Source organism: Syngnathus scovelli, chromosome 5, assembly GCF_024217435.2.
Source record: "Syngnathus scovelli strain Florida chromosome 5, RoL_Ssco_1.2, whole genome shotgun sequence".
Lineage (NCBI taxonomy): Eukaryota > Metazoa > Chordata > Actinopteri > Syngnathiformes > Syngnathidae > Syngnathus > Syngnathus scovelli.
Window position 1 is genome coordinate 3,734,724 of NC_090851.1, and position 19,968 is coordinate 3,754,691.

Sequence of the window (19,968 nt, forward strand, 5' to 3'; positions counted from 1 at the left end):
ACGGTGACAAGGTAAAAGTTTTTGAAAAACCTTCAGAATATGTCGATCCTGATGGTAAAATCTGAAACTTCATTAAAAGGCGAAACGTTTTAATAATACAAAGGTCACAAGTATCGCCCCTTTTGGCCTGGATATAATTACACAGCTTATCATTTTGTAATATATTTATAATTTTATAAAGGTTACTTAATATTATATTACGCTCCCTTGGACTTTTTTTTTCCCGCATTCATTCAGATAAGACCATCCAAAAACTTTCTACCTGTTAGTCACACGTCGCATTTCGGCGATGTAAAAAGCAGGGATGGGATGCCGTGTGATTTTTAGCCTTTTAAAAGTGAACTTGGCCCGGTAAAAACGGCAAAGCTGTGATTTATGTCAGCTTGTGATGAGCACTCTTCAGTGAATTCAAGTCGCCTCGTGTCTGCGGTCCACATCCAACATGTAACTATAGCAACCGTGTGACCGATCCCTTTTGGCACCCTTTGGGAAAAAAAAAAAAAAAAACTGGCGCGGGAGGGAGAGGTTGTTTGAAGACTTCCATCAGATGCTCAGGATGCCAAATCAGCATTCTTTTACTGTGCCCAAAATGTACTACGGCGATAATAAACGACAATAGAAGCCCTTATCTCGCCACGGCAGGCCTAGGCTGCAGTGCGGCACCCTGAGGCGTGGAATAAAAACGGCCACAAGAAAGTGTCCGGGTGTCGTTCTCCCCAAATGGAGGTCAGTGGCACGTTCAAGTTGTTGATCGGAGCTTTTGCCGCCGAGTCGCAATTAAGACTGCTGAATCATTTCAATAGGGAAAATTTTATCCGATATTCGAGTAAATGGAGCTTGGTCTCGGGATACATCAAACTCATAAATCAAGGTATGATTATTATTTGATTACTTTTAGAATTCCAACAGCCCATTTGCAGATGACGCTATCAAGCCGCATAATCCTAACTATATTCATCAAATAAATCGACACATTCGGATTAGCGTTGTCGACGCGCTGCCGGCTGTAGACACGGTTGCTCGTAATTAATAATTTGGCTTTCAAAGGGATTGCTTAAAAAAAAAAAAAAAAATCCCTGCTGCAATAAAATGGAATCTAATGGAGCCCAGTGTATCCCGGGGGGGAATGTGCAATGTGTGTTCATTATTGATATTATGTGCTAGTTTTGCCTTATCAACAGTTTGCTCGTGTAATCGTTGATCGTTCAACACCTGAAAAATGTAATTAGGATATCTCAACACGCTGTGAGTACAATACATCTCACCTCAGAAGCGATTAGTCACTGCTGTTAGTACCATGACAATGGAAGTGTGCACCCGGTAGAAAAATAGCATTAATGCATCGTTTAGATTTCCATTAGAATGCTATTTTCACGGGGGGGGGGGGGGGTTTGGAACCGCCCGTCCGTCTGCTAATTCATTGTCGGTGGGCGGGCGAGTAGAGAGATGCTATTTGATAGATGAAGCAGTGAATGGTTTGGGATCTTGTGAAACTGCCGCAAATTTATGAAGGAGAACGAGCCGGCAAGACGTTGGCTGTCGTCGAAAACTGACTGCGAACTCCTTTTGCCCACATAAGAAAAATGACTGGATCATCTCAGGAGAATTCATATGCCGATGGCAGTCGAGATGAACTTTAAATATTAACGTTCTCACTTTACCAACTGTAGCTGCTGGTCTGGCCCGAACAAGCTCCGGAGGATGTCACCGTGGTAACCATCACCCCGGACTACCCCAGCTCACGTCACACGGGCCTGGTCGGTGCACTGAAGAAATTCACCTGGTACTTTGCCTCTATCCTTTGCTTCACAACACCTGGAGATGGCCCACGCAGCCCACCCACCATGCTCCAAACACATGAGGACAGTGAGTAGACACACATTAATGGGAATGAAGTACCGGTTCAGTAAAAAAAAAAAAAAACACTCTTCTTATTAATAATGCAAATGTTTTGGCAAACCCCAGTGGGTTTGCTTCTTTGCCACAAGATGGCGCTTCATTTATTCATACAGTAACATACAGTAAATCAGCCAAACACAGGTTTGTTTTTCTTGCCGTAGGCTGAGTGATGAGGTTTAAAAAAATCCATGTCAACATGGAGCCGTGGCCCCGACAAGCCACAAGACGGCACAAAAGCTTTTTTATATTTTTTATATTAGACATGGCTTTGGCTTGAGCACAGGAACAGCAAATAACAGAGAATATATTCCCCCAAAATATCTTGTTCACACTTACTAACTCCATTTCTTAAGTTCAAATTCTTGAGGGTTTGCTTTTAAATTTGACACAAAGCTCCCGATCAAATTTAAATAATCAAATTTCCAAAAACTATTTTGTGGCCATAGTACAAATAAACCACCTCAAACATGTCATCCAGATTGCACACTTGGAAGCAAATTGAATTGAACCTGCTAAAACCCATTTAACATATTCAGGTGTTTCTATCTGTCCAGTCTCATTAGATCAGCTTCTAATTTCATCATATTACCATTTGGTCCTGTGGATCCAGGGGAAATTGCAGACTTGGATCAAACTTTGCCTCCTAAGTCATAGTGATTTTGCAAATAGCAAATATTTAAGTCTGGTCACTTCTTTTAATCATTTTCCACTCTTTATTGCATACAAGGAACATTTCATTTTCTATTCACCGTCAATTCAGGCAAGGCGTTTTATTTATATATTGCAAAGTGTGTGTTGCCAGTATTTTTGTCATTTCAAGCCATTTCAAAGCCAAAGGAAATCAGTGATTTCACTTCCAAGCATAGATTCAACTCAAATTTTAAGGCGGCACTGTATATAATTGTATATAAGTAGAGTACGCGCACGGCCGCACCGTCAAAGTAAACACAATGGCCAATGGCCGACAGACAAGGCATTATGAGCATGCAGCAATTATCGAGTGGCAGACTGGCTATGAGGAGCCATGCACACACACACACACACACATGCATGCACATAATCGTTGACGGGCATTGATCGGGTGCTGGGCGTGTTGCAGGGTTAACGGTGGGTGTAATTCTTGCTTGATGATGGTTTTGTGTGTGTGTGTGTTTGTGTGTATTTGTGTGTATGTGTGTGTTATTGAATGTCTCAGCTGAATAGCTTAATCGCTCTGCTGGGAGAGGAGCTTAGAGAGCCATAGATGAGATGAAATATGGCCGGCACGCATGGACAAGCGTGTGTGTGTGTGTGTGAGCGCAGCAGTGGTCAATAGCAGCATGATTGGTTGGCAGCGTGATAATAGCATGTGCAGACACACGCCACAACTCTATGTTTTGTGCTTCTCGCTACTCGACTGTAATATTCTCTGACTTCACAGACTTTGACATTAGAAAGATTTTTCCAAAAATATTTGGACCTCCACCAAGGCTTGAAGTCGGGGTACTTCATCAGTAGCTTGTATTCTATCCAAATTTTTTTTGTGTGTGTTTTACAGCACCTGGGCCAGTCCGCCATTTGAGTTTCACCAAAATCTTAGACACGTCCGTGCAAGTCAGCTGGGCGGAGCCTGAAGAAAAGAACGGCATTGTTACCGGTAAGTTCACCCAGTTTGCCCTCATTTTATGTGACCGATTTGTCATCCTGCTAATCTCCACTCTGTGCAGCTTGTCTTTTCATGTTAGCACCAGCACGGAACTTCCCACACACACACACACGAACTTTCTTGTGTGTACTTTCTCATGGTCAAAACGCACCTCCTTGTCTTTATGGTGCAGATATGAGCATAGTTTGGTTCCTTTATTGATGCCGACCAGATGTGTTGACACTGGAATGAAGCGGCACGTTATCTTTATCGCTCAGTGCAGACGCTGTTTTGTAAACTCCGTTTTATAGGCCACCACTTCCCTTTGGCGGAGATGGCACAACAAACTTCGATACCTGTCAAAATCCCCCAGCGCAGAGCACGCTTTGTAACGGTTGGCCACACCGGCTGGAATGGCGGCAAAATTCCACTTCTCATAATTCGCCTACAGCACTAAGTCCACGGTGAAACAACACCAAGCTGAGGTGGCGCTCAGGATTTGTCTTAGCTGCACAGCAGAGTGTGAGAGGACCTAGTCAATCCATATTTCTTCTTTTATCCTCTACCTGCTTTTCATCCCACGCCCGGTGAGCAGAGGGACTCACGAGGGACCGCGCGAATTCCCTCCTGGGCTTCACACAAACACAGGAAGATGGCTTTCAGACACACGTTTGAAGTTGCCAGAGTGGAATGTGTGACTGTGACAGTGTGATGGGACAGACAGAAATTCTGAATTTTTATTTTATTTATTTATTTATTTTTATTCTTTTAAATTCTATTTTATTGCCCGGCACAATATACAAGCACCTCTTTAATCACGGCATGCCCACCCCACAGGCTATACGCTGTGGTGGGAGGTGTTTGGCGTGCAGTCCAGGCGTGAAGAACGAGCTCTGTCCAACTCTACGCTGCAGTACCAACTCACGGGCCTCACCTCCACCACCACCTACACGTTGAAGGTGGCCGCGCTCACCGCCGCCGGACGGGGCGTGGTCACGTCGGCCAATATCTCCACGGGCGTCCCTCCAGGTATGACAGACTGTCTTGAATGCAGGCTATTTAATTTTTTAATTTTACTTTAAATCATGACACTGTGTTTCTTATTATTTTGTATTTAAATCAGGGATTTTCAATAGTAAGTAATATCCCCTTAACCCAAAATAGCATAATCAATCAATCAGGCCTACTTTATCAGTTGATAATCTGTCTTCATGTCCTTATACACGGGGGCCAACTCTCGGTTGTTCCTGACTGCGCCTGAATAATCAGTCGGAGTCAGACCAACACGCAGAATTTGTGATTTGCCGCATCTGAACTTTGCTTGCTGAGTGAGCGTGATTGCACTTGTTCAGATCATCAGCAGTCATTCAGACTGACTTGAAATGTCGGTGCTCGGACTGACAAGAGGTCATCAAAAAAAAAAAAAAAAAATTGGCAAAGTATAACGAGCCAGAGCAAAATTTGTCCTAAAGCCAGGAAGACTTAACAAGGAGGTAGAGGAGTGTAAAAGCAGGATTTGTGTGTGTGTGTGTGTGTGTGTGACACTTTCCAATGACTAATTCATGAATAAAAGCAGGAAGAGTGAGAACAAGATGAATGCAGACAGTTCTTAGATTCACAGGATATTCATTAATTCATGAAAGCAAAACTAGTCAAAGAAAGACAGGGGCCAAAGGATTAAAGATTCTCAAACGGAACAAAAGAATGAACAGAGACTTGGGATTCCCGCTTTCTTATCTTGTATCTCTATTCATGTATTCATGAAGTTCACTGCATTTGATCATTCATCACAGCCAGACGCCCGATGTCAACATCATCATCGCCATACCGGCTTACTGTTGTCGCACACGTGCACACGATACACAAAGAATTTGCGCGTGTGTGTATTTTTCTTTTTATTTATGGATACATTAAAAAATAACGCGGCTGCAGAATCGTACGGATTACAGCTGATCACAAGAGACCACTTAGAGCATCTGCAAATATCAAATAGTTTTTTTCCCACACGCCTTGCCGACTGACATTTTATTAACAGAAACAAGCTTGTACATATATTGCCAATGTTCCGCCTGCCAGGCATTTTTTCCAGCAGCTGTCAGGGAAGACTTTTTTTAATAGTTTAGTATATTTTTAATATTTCCTTTGAGGTGTGCAAATTAAAAAGGGTATCACTGATGTGTAATGTATTCCAGATAATACTGGTGAAAAAAATAATTGCTCTGTATGCCATTGAAGGAAGTAAACCACGCAATTATATAATCGCTGCAAATTGTCTCACACATTGCGTTCACTAGCCATAACATTAGGTGCATCTGCATTTAATGATATCCCATAAAAGTTTTGTAATGATGTTTTGCAAGAGATGCAGTCGTTCAACAATGTCTGCGTCATCATAATAATAATTATTATTAATATTATTATTTTTATTTTTTTTGGTTACATTAATAATGCAGTTAGGTAAGTATCCGGTGGTTATAAAAAGTCTACACACCCCTTGTTTTTTGAGGTAAAGAAAAATGACAGCAAGATTAAAAATGTTGAAACATTTTCAATCATTAATGCAGCCAATTTGGGAGTCAGCGCACACACCTGGCAGCTTTTAAAGTGCCTCTGATTCACCCCGAATCAAATGAGCGCTTTGGACAAAACCTTCAAAAAGCTTCAAAGCCAACTAATGTCAGGAAAAGCCTACCAGAACATCAGAACTTTATATGGCGCTAATTGGAGGTACTTTAAATAATCGTGAGCGTGTGCTGATTCCAATCAAAGGAGTTTGGTTAATTGTGAGGACAGCCTTATCCCAGTTATAGGAGGGTGTGCACACTTATGCAACTGCATTGTTCCAGTTCTTTTTACTTTCCCTATGAAGCAGATTTGAAAAATTCTAGTATTATGTCGCAAGTGTCACATTATCAGCGGAGAAACTTTTGAAATGATTTCAAATCACATAAAAACCTGACATTTGAACAGGGGTGTGCAGACTTTCTATATCCACTTAAGTTGTGTACTTTACATACATAAAGCCAGTACAAGGTGTAAAAGAAAAGATATGACAAAGTGAAGGCTTTCTCCCGGCTGCCCACAACACATTGAGCTCGCTGACAGTTCCCCTTCATCCGTTATTGCCGCGGGGATGGAGCAATTAACGAGGGTCAAACGTGATTAACGAGGCTCGCCGCCCGCACTTGTCTGGCCCCGACGAACTTACATTGCACCGCACATTTGATTCATCGCTAACCGCCAGACATTAATCTTCTTTGCATCGGATCGTCACGCCATATAGTTCATCGCAAACTTTGGGCGGCTTGACTTCAGTTCAGTCGGCGTTTCCCAAACCTGCACGGTAAGCATTTGCAACCCGACCTGTGTACGTTCAGACAAAACTTTCGAAAAGTACCATTTTACCTCTCTTCTAAATACCCACAACCGAGATTATACGAGCGAATCAAATGTTCAAGCCTTTACCGCTTTCTGACCACTGTCGTTATTTCCTCCTTCCTATTTACATATAAAGAGCACAAGACAAAATAAGCTATCTCGAGGGAGGCACCTTTGTAATTTCATATTCAGGTAGAAGCATCAAAAATAATCCTCCCCGTGGCTCGGAAACGAGATTATTCATATTCCACATCACACATCAGGTGATTGACATCCCGCCGAGATTGTTCCATTTTACCAAAGCCTTGCTTCTTTTTTTAATTTACCATTGAACAAATTGGTTTTCCATGGAGCCATACTTATTATCACAAGTCCCCAACCCGGCGGATATATCGAGTTACACTATTTTTTTACTCCCCTTAATTTTCTACTCGTTCTCCTAAAATTTTAGTTTGCGCTCCTAAATAAACGAGAATCCTAATATCTGTACAAAATTGAGTGTTTCTCCTTTCCATCCAAATGAACTTTGTGTGTTCCAGAACTTCCTGGCGCTCCCTCCAACTTGGTCATCTCCAACATCAGCCCTCGGACCGTGACCCTGCGCTTCCGACCCGGTTCCGACGGCAAGACGGCCATCTCGCGATGGATCGTTGAAGGCCAGGTGGGTTTTGCGCCTTTCCAAACCTGACGATCCTTGACGAAATCCTCGCTGCTCACAGGTGGTGAAGGAGGACGGCGCCGAGGACGCCTGGAGGGTTGTTTACCAGCTGGACAACCAGGCCGGCGCTGACAGTTTGGAGATCCCCAACCTCACTCCCTTCACTCAGTATAGGTAAACGACAAACGCACCATCTCATTTATGAACACACACAAACACACACTTCTTTTCCAAATGTTACTCTCTGGCAGTTTTTGCTGTATTGCAAGCCTAAAGTGAAGTCAGATAAATCACACAGACAGTTCCAGATGAGGCTTTTTTTTTTTTTTTTTGTTTGTCAGCACCTTCACAGCTACAGCATGCAGATCCTCATTACCTCCTCCCCAAATGGCGCAGTGGAAGAAAGAAGGCGGGCAAGGTAGAGAGAAAGGGATGAGGAAAGGGAGATGAAAAGTCATTAGAGTGTGGACAGAGTCGTGAGGAGGAAAAGCAGAAAGCCACGACACTTGGCCAACTCCAATTTGTTCTGCTTTTATTTATTTATTTTTCTCCTAGGAAATCACGGAAATGGAAATCATCTGTCAAACTGTCAACGTCCATGCCTGACGTTTATTAACTTACGGGCAACGCTTTAAGAAATGTTTTAACATTTGTAACTGTCATGCGAGCGTAAAACTATGTTGATGAGTTCATATTAAGACGTGAAGGTAATTCAATAATAGTCAACTTTAATAACAAGTGTAATAATGAAAAGAAATCTAGACGGGTAGCACTGGCGGAGCTAGGGGGGGGGCCGCCGGGGCACTGCCTCCCCCCAATTGGGTGTCTTTTCAAGGAATTTCTTTTCCACATTTCTCCTCGTTCCCTTTAGGGAACATAGAGTGAATGTTTATCAGTGTTTTCTGATAACTTAAAAAAAAAATTGTTTTGTGTATCCCCTGAGATACAACACTTTTAGTGACATCATTGCACCCTTACCTTTTTTTTTTCCCATATCTTCTGCCTCTGAAGGTGTGATGTATGTGAATTTCTCACTCCCCGATTAACACCATCAGCTGGATAACAAAAAAAAAATCTGACGGCAAGGCTTGTCCTAAAAATTCCACAAACTTTATTTTATTTCCCACCTGCCGAATGACCTTTCTTGTTGTTTCGTGCTCTCTCCGCAGGTTTCGAATGCAGCAGGTGAACATCGTGGGCTCCAGTCCCCTTAGCAGCCCCTCCAGGCTGATCCAAACCTTACAGGCGGCCCCTGACACGCACCCGTCCAACCTCACCGTGTTGTCTCCGACACAGAGCGGCCTTTGCTTCAGGTGGAAGGTACTCGCATACAAACTACTTTGCTTGATGGGGAATCATCCGTGCGGCGCTCGGGTTGTTATCCGTGTTTGCTCATTAGCATTCGTGCCGTGGTGAAGGCACTCACACGCCGTACCTAATTAGAAGCACACATACTTGAAATGTACTTAAGGACAGAAGTAACAAGAAAGAAACAAACACCAGGATTTCTTTTCAAAGCTGTAATGTAATTAAACAGCCAACCAATCAAATTTAGCGTTTCTGGGATAATTAGGTCAAAGGTTCTTGGTGGGGGCAGTAAGGATTAGGGATATCTTGCTGTGTTGCATCATCCTCGTTAGATCCCCCGGTTCACATTCCTCCATGCCGCTGCTGTCCCTGGTTTTTCTGGCTAATAAATCCCCAAGGGCTCAGCCGTGCTTGACTTTACCGTCTTTTTTTTTTATGTCATGTCGTATTCCGTGGAGGTTGAAAAAAGGACAAAGTAAACAGTAAAAAGTACATATATCTGTTTTCAAACAGTAAAAGTAAAAAAAAAAAATACTCAAGTGAAGTACCTGAAAAGTCGACTTAAAAAACAGTAAACAAAATACTTTGTTAATCTAGAAAATGGCAGGTAAAAATCAATTTAAATACAGTGATGGATTATTGAATTGATTTTTTTCTTCTTATTGGTACAAGCAACATTGTCATCATATTTTTACAGCATCTCTCGCTAACAGCTCAAACATGTGAAGCGGAGAAATTTTCCATTTAAGGAATGGGAACGAGAGCATCGCCCTGTCAAATCAAACTTTGACAGCATCCACGCTACCTGTGCGGCATAGCAATTTTTTTTTTTTTTTACCAGCGTGCTAGCGCAAAACCTCTTCAGCTATCCGAAGCTGTCTCCACAGAGTAGCATTACGAGTCTTGTTATTGCATAGAGAAAGAAATAAAAGTCAAATTTGATGTCAACCGTGCAATAATAAGCAGTGGCCGATGCCCGCTATATTTATCCGTGGCCGTGGAAGCTCTTTTACACGGCGAATGGATGGTAATAAATAATGACACGGTGGAGAAATTGAGGTGACAAAGCATAAAGGGTAAAGGGGCATGCGGGGTGACGATGACAGGAAATGAGAGCGGAAACGAGGATGACGATGATGACAAAAACCATGATGAAGGGTGAGTGGGACACGGGAGTGGAGGGCGATTGGGAGATGGGATGCCAAAGTGGACAAGATTGTAAAAGGGTTTTTAAGATCTACTTAAGATTCCCGCACCATCTGTGTCATTCAAATGACCATGGTAAAAAAATAAAAAATAATGCGTCCTTTCCTTGACATGACATTGTGGGACTGTCAGCTTATAAAAGAAAAAAAAAAAACTGTCATTCAAAAAAAATAAATTCAGATAATGGTATGATTTCGGAGGTATTTAAGCTAAAACCTGTAGTCATAAACATCTCTCCCCTCAATGACCTCCAGCCTCTCCCCGAGTCCGAGTACAACGGCAGCCCGGAGACGGTGGGCTACCGGCTTCGCGTGCGTAGAACAGACGGCCTGGCCGAGGATCGGACTGTGGAGGTAGAGGGGGTCACGGGTGAGGTCACCGTCGAGGGCCTGGACCCTTGGACGTACTACCGGACCCGGATACAAGCCTATAACTCCATTGGACCTGGCCCGTGGAGTGACGCAGTCTCCGCTCGCACGGCTGAATCTGGTGAGTAGAAGAAAAATATATATACATATATATATATTTTTTTTAAATGCCAGAAGCTAAAAAAACAGAAATGTATCTAGCAGCAATGTGGCCATTGTTGCACTATTCCGTATTGTAAGAAGACACAATGGGTGCTGTCAATCTTCGTACTTCCTGACTTTGCTTTACTTCTCTGTCACTAAGGAAGGATGGTGGAGGTGATTCAGATAAAAGACCAGATTGATTGCGAGTACAAAGTAACACCGACTCAAACGTGTGTCTCCCACAGTCCCATCAGGAGCTCCCGTCAACGTGACTGCCGACGCCGTGAGTTCCACCAAGATTCTGCTCACGTGGTCTCCTGTCCCTCAGGAGAGGCGGAATGGGGCAATCCTCGGTTACAAGGTGCGCATAACACATCTTACACACACCATTAACACCCAACCCAAACTTTCGCACATTTGCAAAAAAAAAAAAAAAAAAAAGGCCAGACATGATGTAATGTCTGGTAACCGCAGTATTATCTAAAGATAACTCCAAGCTCCTGCATCTTTGACTAACTAATTGCATGCTTTCATCTTGTAATACTTTTTTATTAGGTTTGTTACTTTGTTTCCTCTCTCTAGTTCCAAGAGAATAAATAATAGACACTTTTTTTTTTTTTTTTTAATGCTATGGAATGCCACAAAATGGCGCCCCAAAGTTAGCACGACTTTCACAGTGGACTTTTATTTTTCGTCTATGCGGGTATCTCCACAATTGATTCTTTGCACCAATCATCTTCACTTCCTTTGAGGCAAAAGGATTTTTCAGTTTAAAATATTTAATTGTTAAGTCTGTCTATTTTTATGCCCTGGCGGGTGTGCCCTCCTCGCCCCCTCCCCCTCAGGTGCTCAACGGCAGGATAATGCCGTCGTAGCCTTGCATGGTTGGTGAGAGGAATACCAATTGGTTGTTTACCAACCTTGTAGCAAAAAAAAACAGCTCGTTAGGGCTACTTTTCCTTAAATTGATGCATTTATTGAGAGGAGGGATGGACAGGCCATGCCTCAAACCATCAACAGCTTTGACATAGATGACTTCCCATGACATCAATCTTTGCTTGTCTGTCATTTTCTGAAAATGTCTGAGCGAGTTGTTCTGTACATGACAAACTTATTCCAAAAGGCTACTTAGGAAAAAAAAAAAAAGAGGAAGTGGTTTTAAGGCCTTAACACACAGTGAGATATATTGACATGACAGAACGCAAGATGAAGATGATCCATCATCAAGGTGTCATCCCCGATAAGAAACGACAATCTATCAAACGCGCACAATGTCACAAAGCTCTTCATCGAAATCAGGACATAGATAAATAGTAGCGCCAGACGAGGACAAGATACGTGCACGTCTTTTTTTTTTTTTTTCTGTCTTCAAACTGCTTTTCACAGCCTCCCCCCACGCATCCCTTGAGGGTTTATTGTAATGTACGTTGTTGTTTTGATCCGAGAATAAAAGGACGACACGCAGCTTTGTGTTTGTGTTTTTACAACACGAAGAAAAAAAAAACTATTTTGGCTAATGTGATGTAGAAATTGTGTCCGCGTCTTAATCTGCAAAGGAGATGAATAAAGGCGGATTTGTTTCCACTTGTGTTGACATGCGCGTGTTAATATGCAGGAAACAAAATAACTCCAGCATCCATTGTTTGGAGGTTTCGACAAAAAAAAAAAAAAATCTGCTTATATAATCCGTTAGCCCCAGAGTGCGTGGCACACTTATATTCTTCCCTGGTGTGAGCCCACTGTGCTGAGAGATGACAAGCAGCTGCCAGCAGCGCTCGCTTCCGTTCGCCGTTAGACGCCCGATAGTTTCTTCTGCCAGCTGCCACCAGCGGCTCCTGACTTTTCGCTTGGCGCTCCCTTCAAGTCACAACTGACATTTTCCTTTCCGCGCTTTTGTAAGGTGAGGCAGTGAGTTGGAAAAGCCGAAGGAGACTCCCCCCCCCACCCCCGCTCCGACATAAATTCGCACACGTTCAGCACAGTGGCCTAGTGGTTAGCACGTTTGCCTCACAGTTCTTTGTGAACTAACGATGCATTGTTGACCGCTGGGAGAAAACCCAAACACAAAATGTGTGTGTTTGCCCGTGTGTGTGTATTCAGGTGTTGTACTCCGAGAAGGACTCACAACGTCCTCCCACTGTGCTTTTGGCGGAAGGAGAGAGGAACGCGTCGCTGCTTCTCGGCGCGCTGAGGAAGTACACCGTATACTCGCTGCAAGTGTCGGCGTTCACCAGGATGGGCGACGGACCCCCCAGCAGCCCCGTGATACTGAGAACCAAAGAAGACGGTAGCAACTCTTTCAGCAACAAGTTTGCAGCTACACACACTAGGGTTAAAGTTCGATAACAGAGACTCTCCACACTTCGCTTTTTAGTACATATGAAATTGTGAATATAAAAATATAAGTCATCCGACTTTGGCACGCTGCAGCATCTCAAGGCTCATTTTCCAACCTAGTGTCACGGGGACCTTTCAGTTCATCAGTAAGTGTGGAATGAAGCATCAGGGCGTGCATATTTTCACACATTCATGGTGGAAGTTGGGCTAATAACCATCGTAGCAACCTCTACTGGCCTTTTTAAATAATGAAACACCAGCACAAACACACACGGACGCACACATCACCGAGCGCTGTCACATTTGGAAAGTTTTTCTCATTTCAGGCTAGAACCTGAACAAGTCAATTTGTCAAAGGATAATGAACCTGCCTTGTGTGTGTGTGTGTGCGTGTGTTCCTAAGGGGTACGTGGGTGGGTGAGTCACAATGACACGTTTTTGATGGTGTGGAACATGTACTTCAATCAGGTTCAAAGGCAGACGCAATGGGGTTAAGAAAAAAAAATACATTTTCTATTTTTTGCATGTGTTAAAAAATTTACAAGACATTCTATACAGTTTGTGTGTGTGCGAAGGGCAAAAAAAAAAACTCGCTCCCTCTTATTTACATTTAATGTAAGTGCCCGAGATGCTCTGCAGCTCTTTTTCTATTATTTGTGGTCCACTCGGCTGACATCTCCCATTTGTATTTTTCTCCCCCCCTCCCTTTAGTCCCAGGACCCCCTGTCAGGGTGGTGTTCCCAGAGGTCCGCCTGTCATCGGCCAGGGTGGTGTGGGAGCCTCCCACAAACCCCAACGGCATCATATTAGGTATGACACACACACACACACACATACACATAGGGGAGTGAATGGTTATTTGTCTATTTGTGTCTTGCGATTGGCTTCCGCCAAAATACACAAGATGGCGCCAAAGCAGTACTTTTAGTTTCGTTCATCAGTGAATGACGGTGGATCGGTTCCCGAAAAAAAATACAATAATTATGACTAATTGTGTTCAAATATTATCAGTATGGACGTTTCCCTAGCAGGGATGTTCATTTTTACGTAATGCTCTTTTAATTATAGTGTCAACAACAATCGCCTGCAGCCGTAGGCTGAGCTGCACTTCATTTGCTTCCAAACAAGACGTGTGACCGGAGCACGTCCCGTACCTAACATGTTCCGTCTGACAACTCGACACGCCTGTGTACTGTATACGCCATACTCGAAGATTGAAAAACAAATATATATACTAACCCACACATCCTGAAGACTGACTCTGAACCAGCTGATTATTGATAAGATTCAAAATGTATAAACACGCCACGGGACAGCTACCTCATTGAGGAGGCAGTTTTTGTGTGTATTTGTGTTTTGTATGGTTCCGCCAGCGTCAAGGATGGAGAAACACTTGTCCTCACAGCGGGGCATTGAGTTGAGCAGGACAGTGTGAATGATGAGCGAGCTTAATGTAAGCAGGACGACATTTAGAATGATGCCACTTGCCGACAGACTCGCACACAAGCCGCCTAATCCTGCTGTGCTCGCCGGGCCCGAAGTGTGCGTACTGTGTGTGTGTGCCAACGACGTGGGGGCAAAGTGCACATAAAGTCTCATTTGGTGCAAGGTGCCTTTTGTGAATAATAGCTGTTGTGTGTCCTTTAAGAGTCAGTCTACATCCTGGTGCAGTCACACTGGTAAAGATTTTAAAATCCATCCATCCAGTTTTTATAGCAAAGCGTCATTAGAGATGTCATATTTTGTTTTAACCTCTGTGAAGAACGATTACTGCCGTACTGAGAAGCCCAAAGAAGAGCTGTGTCTCTGCTACAGTATGTGTTTGTCTTTTACTGCCCCCTGGTGGCCATTTATATATCGTCCCTTTACAAGCGCTGACTAATTGTGCCCTACAAGACATCTTGTATGTTCTTTGAAGCACTCCATAGAAGGATGTTAAAAATACCTTCACAAGCTTGTTAACTTGCAGCGCTTATGAGTATTTCATGAACTATACAAGCGCAGCCAAGCACGCTGAGCCGCTAGCGTCGCCATAGACGCGCATTTTGCCAAAAGCCGGCGGCCGGCGTTAAATATTTATGCGCTGCATCTTTCCAGAGAGGGGGCTTTTTACGAAAAATGACACAGTCCCTTTTTGTAATGGAGATTTATCCGCGTGGATCTCATCGACGGGGATGTCCCGGAGATATCCCGTACATAACTCTGAGCTGCGATTGTTTTGATGCTGCCGGATTTGCCATCTCGTCGTTATCCGGTAATCTGTCTCGCTCGCCGCTTACACTGTGCAAACAATCGGACTATCTGATGAGATTATCACAAAACGCCAGCGCCTGTCAGCAGATTATCGTCATAACAGTTTTAGCGCTAACCAATGGTATCCGGCGCCGGGCATGTTCTCATGAGAATTTAGTCGCATTTTCAGCAAAGGGATCTGTATGAATGCTCCATTTTGGTTTTTTAAATCTGTGCCATGGTGTGACAGATTCTCTCAATCAAAGGAACAAGATGTATTATTTTTTTAACTCTTATTTTTCTCGGCCAAAGATTTTTTATCACTTTAAATATCCAATTCGAAATTTTTTCTTTATTTGACTTATTTATATTTAGGCCATGTTGTCTTATTTACATTAAGACCTTTTGGAATTTGAGCACAAGTCTTTTTTGCTCTTCCAGACCTTTTCCAAAAATATTGTCTTGCATAGTATCTGGAAATTGATCTGATTTGCTATTTGAGTCGTTTTCTTTTTTTCAATGATCAAACTAATGTAATCCGAGGACCCCTTGTACACATCCCAAGTACGAGTTAGTCTTTTGATTGATTAGACTGTTTATCGTGCTTTTGTGAGTGGCCTGTGGAAAAATGGACGTGGTCCCGTGTGTGTGTGCACAAAATATATATGCTGAGGTGTTAGTGTTATTACATGGCCTGCTGCACATGAGACATGGAGAGCGAGTACACGGGGATTCCCAGCCAAGGGTAAGCATGAGAGGTTATACGTGTATATGAGAATGTCAGAGTGTGAACGGTCTCGCAACTATTATTTTCTCCACTTGTAAATACACCCAACTTTGGAGACACATTTGAACATTGATCTCCTTCCTCAGGCTACCAAATCGCCTACCGCTTGGAGCACAGGGAAAGTCAGCAGTGGACCACGGTGGAGGTGGGGTCCAACGGACGCCAGTTCACCGTCACCGGACTCACCCTGGAGCAGACCTACGTGTTCCGGCTGATGGCTCGCACCGCAGTGGGTTGGGGCCAGGAACACGTCGCCCTGGTGGTCACCACGGAGCGAAGAGGTAAATTTAGAACGATTATGTGATACCGACAGTATCTTCGTCTGGGTTCTTGCCATGTTATCGGAAATGTAACAGGAAATATATCTGCTGATCTATCCATGCCGATGACGTACAGTGACACACAGAACGTTTTTTCATTAGATAGCAGAAGGTAGAGACAACCTACATCGTGGCCAGTAGTGTTCAATTAAACAGACCCAAATTTCATATTTTGGAACCCTGAGCAATGGCGAGCCTGCTCACAATTCAGCTACTGTGTCGCCCATGAAGCTTTATGAATCTACTTGATTTATACTGTTGAATGCCGTGTCAGCATATTCAAACGCTTGCTAGACCTTGATAAGGTCTTTTTGTGGCATATAATAAAACTATATCCCCCGGGGAAGAGAAAAGATGTGTACTGAAGCTTAAAAAAAAGGCCGCCTATTTGAAATATTGTAACCATATCCAAATATGTTACTTCTTGCTGAAAGCTTTTATATATATATTTGAAAAAAAAATAGTTTATAAAAATGAAAGTGTCAGGGGGAAATCATGCATTCACCTGCAAAATGCTATTACTCGTTGATGTGTGTTTATGGCACAACATCTCATCTCATGTAAAATTCATTGCAAAGAAATGCGCTTGCCCGCGATGGAACCCGGTGCGCAATTAAAATGATGCATGGGAAAATAAAACAACACTCACAGAGGCACGTAGCGCGGGTGACACGAAAACGAGGCAGCAGGTCAGCGACATGTAAAGCGCACAATTCGCCGGAAGCGACAGCCTCTTTAAAAGTCGATCCAGTTCATATCATTCGCTAATGCAAAAAAAAAAAAAAAACGTAACCAGCAAGAACGTCAGCCGCTACACGCTTCAGGCACACGGTACAATAATTGACCTTTGACACATCATAATGATGTTCAGGCCATTTAATTTTTAAAAAAAATATTGACTGCGTTCAATAGCATTTATTCTTTTTGTATTCTCAAAATAAATTAAACAATATGAGTTGTGTCACGCTTTTATATAGATTTGTCATTATGGGCAAAAAATAAATAAAAAGGTTACAGTTCAAATTGGTATTTTAAATGTTGCTATTTTTATAAAGTTCCTAAGTTTATGTGTCTTTCATGTCCAGCGTCTTAAGAAGTTAATGCATTATAATTTCAGGCTTAATTAAAAAAAAAAAAAAATATGGGTAGGACTAGCAATTAGCATGTTTATCTCACACTTTTGCTTAATGCTAATTGTAATCAGATAGCTGCATGCTAAATTAGCATATGTTTAAATTTTATTTGAAATAGTTATGTAAATGTCAACGTAGGCTAACAATCGTTAATAATGCTTCTCAATGCCGCTCGCGTATTTAAATTTCCTCGCTTAATTCAGTCAACACGGTAAACATCGAAATAATATTAAAAAGTCTTTTCTGTTGGTTATCTTAACATATGACCTTTACTTTTCTCAGGGCCGCCATCCACAGCTTTGGCTGTTCCACTTCACTGGCATTCCGGCGCATTTAGAATGGTCCCATTAAGAATTCTTTCAGATGATGGCAAACAAGCCAAATTAATCCCTCGAAAAACGAAATTGGTTCTTTGATTGTGTGTGTGTGTCTGCGTGTGTGTCATGAGTTAAGCCATAAAACATGCCTCCCCTTTCCAGCAGCGACATTTTTAGCGAAAGGTTAAAGAACAATTGGTAAGATTTTTAATAGCAAGCAAATGTTCCGATCCTTTCTACCTGTCGGCTTTATTGCTATCGTCATCAACCGTTACCGATGTTTTGGGAAAGAATCGGATTAATGCGAATAAAATAAAATGACGGCTCCCATGACATATTGATGAATAAATGTCATAAAAAGCCGAAGAATACTAAAAACGCATAATTGGTCAAGAATTATATTTCTGGTCAGAATTTTAAAATTCCGCTATCTCGAGACAATTCAACATAAGTGGTGTTGTCAAATCTTTTAAAAGGGACTGATGGGGAAATGGGGATAAAGAGGGATGGAGGAAAGCAATCCGATTTGTCTTAATTACTTGCGATAAGGATGGATGGAGAATATAGCGAGGCTGCGTGCGCGACCGCGCTCGCCTCTATGCATGCGTGTGCACATTAATTAGACCTCGGAATGTGAATCGATAACGCTTTTATTACCGCACCTAGTCAATATCCCCCCCGCAGCCCTGAAATTAGACAGCCACGCTCTTTTAAGCATCTCCACACACATCGCTACTTTTGACGCTAAGCTAACGCCCAACCTGTCGTGCATTTGCGATGAAAAACGGAATTTTCCTTCGTATGTGCAGAGCGTCCCCAGCCTCCCAGAAAGTTGGCAGTTCCTCAAGATGGCGTGGAAGCACGTCGGCTCCGCCTTCATTGGGTGACTGGCAGCTCAGGCTCCTCCCCCGTGAGGTACCTCACCGTGCAAATCAAAGAGCTGCCGGATGGCGATTGGATCACAAATATGGCGGATATCCCGCACAACCTGACTTCCTGGACCGTTGACGGGTATGCACAAGTCCATCAAGTTTTTTTTTGTTTTTTTTTAGGAGTGTCTGACTTGAATTAGGTCGGAAATATATGTAAGCGGATCTCTTTGCAGAATTCTGTAACTTTCTGAGATTTGCCACTGGGACATCCTGGCAGAACACAAAAACAATCCTCGGGCCTAGAACAGTCACTTCACAAGGCACCTTCAAGCAATGTTCTCAACGTTGTCCCAATGCGTTTTTTTTTTTTTGCTCGACCAAGCCTCCCTGAGCTTGATGCCTTTTGTACTTCGGATCCTTTTCTTCTCTTATTTTTTTGTTGTTGTTGAAAATGACGCAACCTACTGTGCATTTTAAGCAGCAAGCGCACCGGAGAGCATTCGCATGAATAAATACAATTTATTGGTTTATGTTACGAGTTCATGCTCATTGTGTTGACTCTAAGTGCGCTGTTTCTCAAAGTGAGTAATGTTATTATTATTACTCTTAGACTATTAATGCAGTCAGTCACCTTGCACAGGGGAGGAAACACAGATAAAATATTGTACTCACACAGCAGTTAAAAACGTTTTTTTTTATGCTATTTAAAACCAGGTGTAAATCTTGGTAGCTCTACAACCTGGAGAGAAACGATTGACTTATATTTCCTAAGTGGGAGCAGAATGTGAATGGCAAATATGATCTGCCCATCCGTGCAGGTTGAAGCCGTTCACCTCGTACAGGCTGCGAATGGTGGCCACCAACGATATCGGAAACAGCGTCCTCAGTAAGGAGACGGATGCGGTCACAACGTTACAAGACAGTGAGTTATGGCAGATTTCAAAATTTCCTTGACGGAGATATAACGTCGGTCTATTGATATTAATGCTATCCTTCCAGTTCCTGAGGAGCCTCCTGAGATCCTCACAGTCAAACCATCAACTACTACCTCCGTCATGGTCCAGTGGAAGGTAAGTCGGAATTCTGCTGGGAAAAAAAAAAAAAAATCACATTTTCATGTTATTCCTTTGCCAGATTGAAATTATTTCTATATGACCACAGTGGGTTTTTCTTTCACTACATGAGGACCATTGACACAAATCTCGCTTCGCCGATCGACTAAGTCATAATCTGATCACATGCAGCCTTTTATGCTAACCGTCCATTACCATAACTGACCATTATCTGCTCTCTTGACATGCTTCAGACACGCACACATTTGAAGTGCAGTCCAAATACATGTTAATAATTCACCGGGGTGATAAAAGCCCCGCAGAATGTGCGCT

The 19,968-nt window shown here is 42.8% G+C and overlaps 1 protein-coding gene across 7 annotated transcripts in view; it reads left to right on the forward strand.

The window, feature by feature from the left end:
- Positions 1 to 19,968, forward strand: part of sdk1b (sidekick cell adhesion molecule 1b) — a 169,910-nt gene that overhangs the window by 140,822 nt on the left and 9,120 nt on the right. For all 7 annotated transcript variants that reach the window (XM_049721155.1, XM_049721160.1, XM_049721157.1 and 4 more), the window contains 14 exons: positions 1,671 to 1,866; positions 3,437 to 3,535; positions 4,361 to 4,552; positions 7,441 to 7,562; positions 7,621 to 7,733; positions 8,729 to 8,879; positions 10,328 to 10,562; positions 10,831 to 10,946; positions 12,686 to 12,872; positions 13,634 to 13,732; positions 16,028 to 16,222; positions 18,521 to 18,722; positions 19,402 to 19,505; positions 19,583 to 19,653. In XM_049721155.1, coding sequence (XP_049577112.1) covers positions 1,671 to 1,866; positions 3,437 to 3,535; positions 4,361 to 4,552; positions 7,441 to 7,562; positions 7,621 to 7,733; positions 8,729 to 8,879; positions 10,328 to 10,562; positions 10,831 to 10,946; positions 12,686 to 12,872; positions 13,634 to 13,732; positions 16,028 to 16,222; positions 18,521 to 18,722; positions 19,402 to 19,505; positions 19,583 to 19,653 — 2,082 coding nt within the window. The remainder of the gene's footprint in view (positions 1 to 1,670; positions 1,867 to 3,436; positions 3,536 to 4,360; positions 4,553 to 7,440; positions 7,563 to 7,620; positions 7,734 to 8,728; positions 8,880 to 10,327; positions 10,563 to 10,830; positions 10,947 to 12,685; positions 12,873 to 13,633; positions 13,733 to 16,027; positions 16,223 to 18,520; positions 18,723 to 19,401; positions 19,506 to 19,582; positions 19,654 to 19,968) is intronic.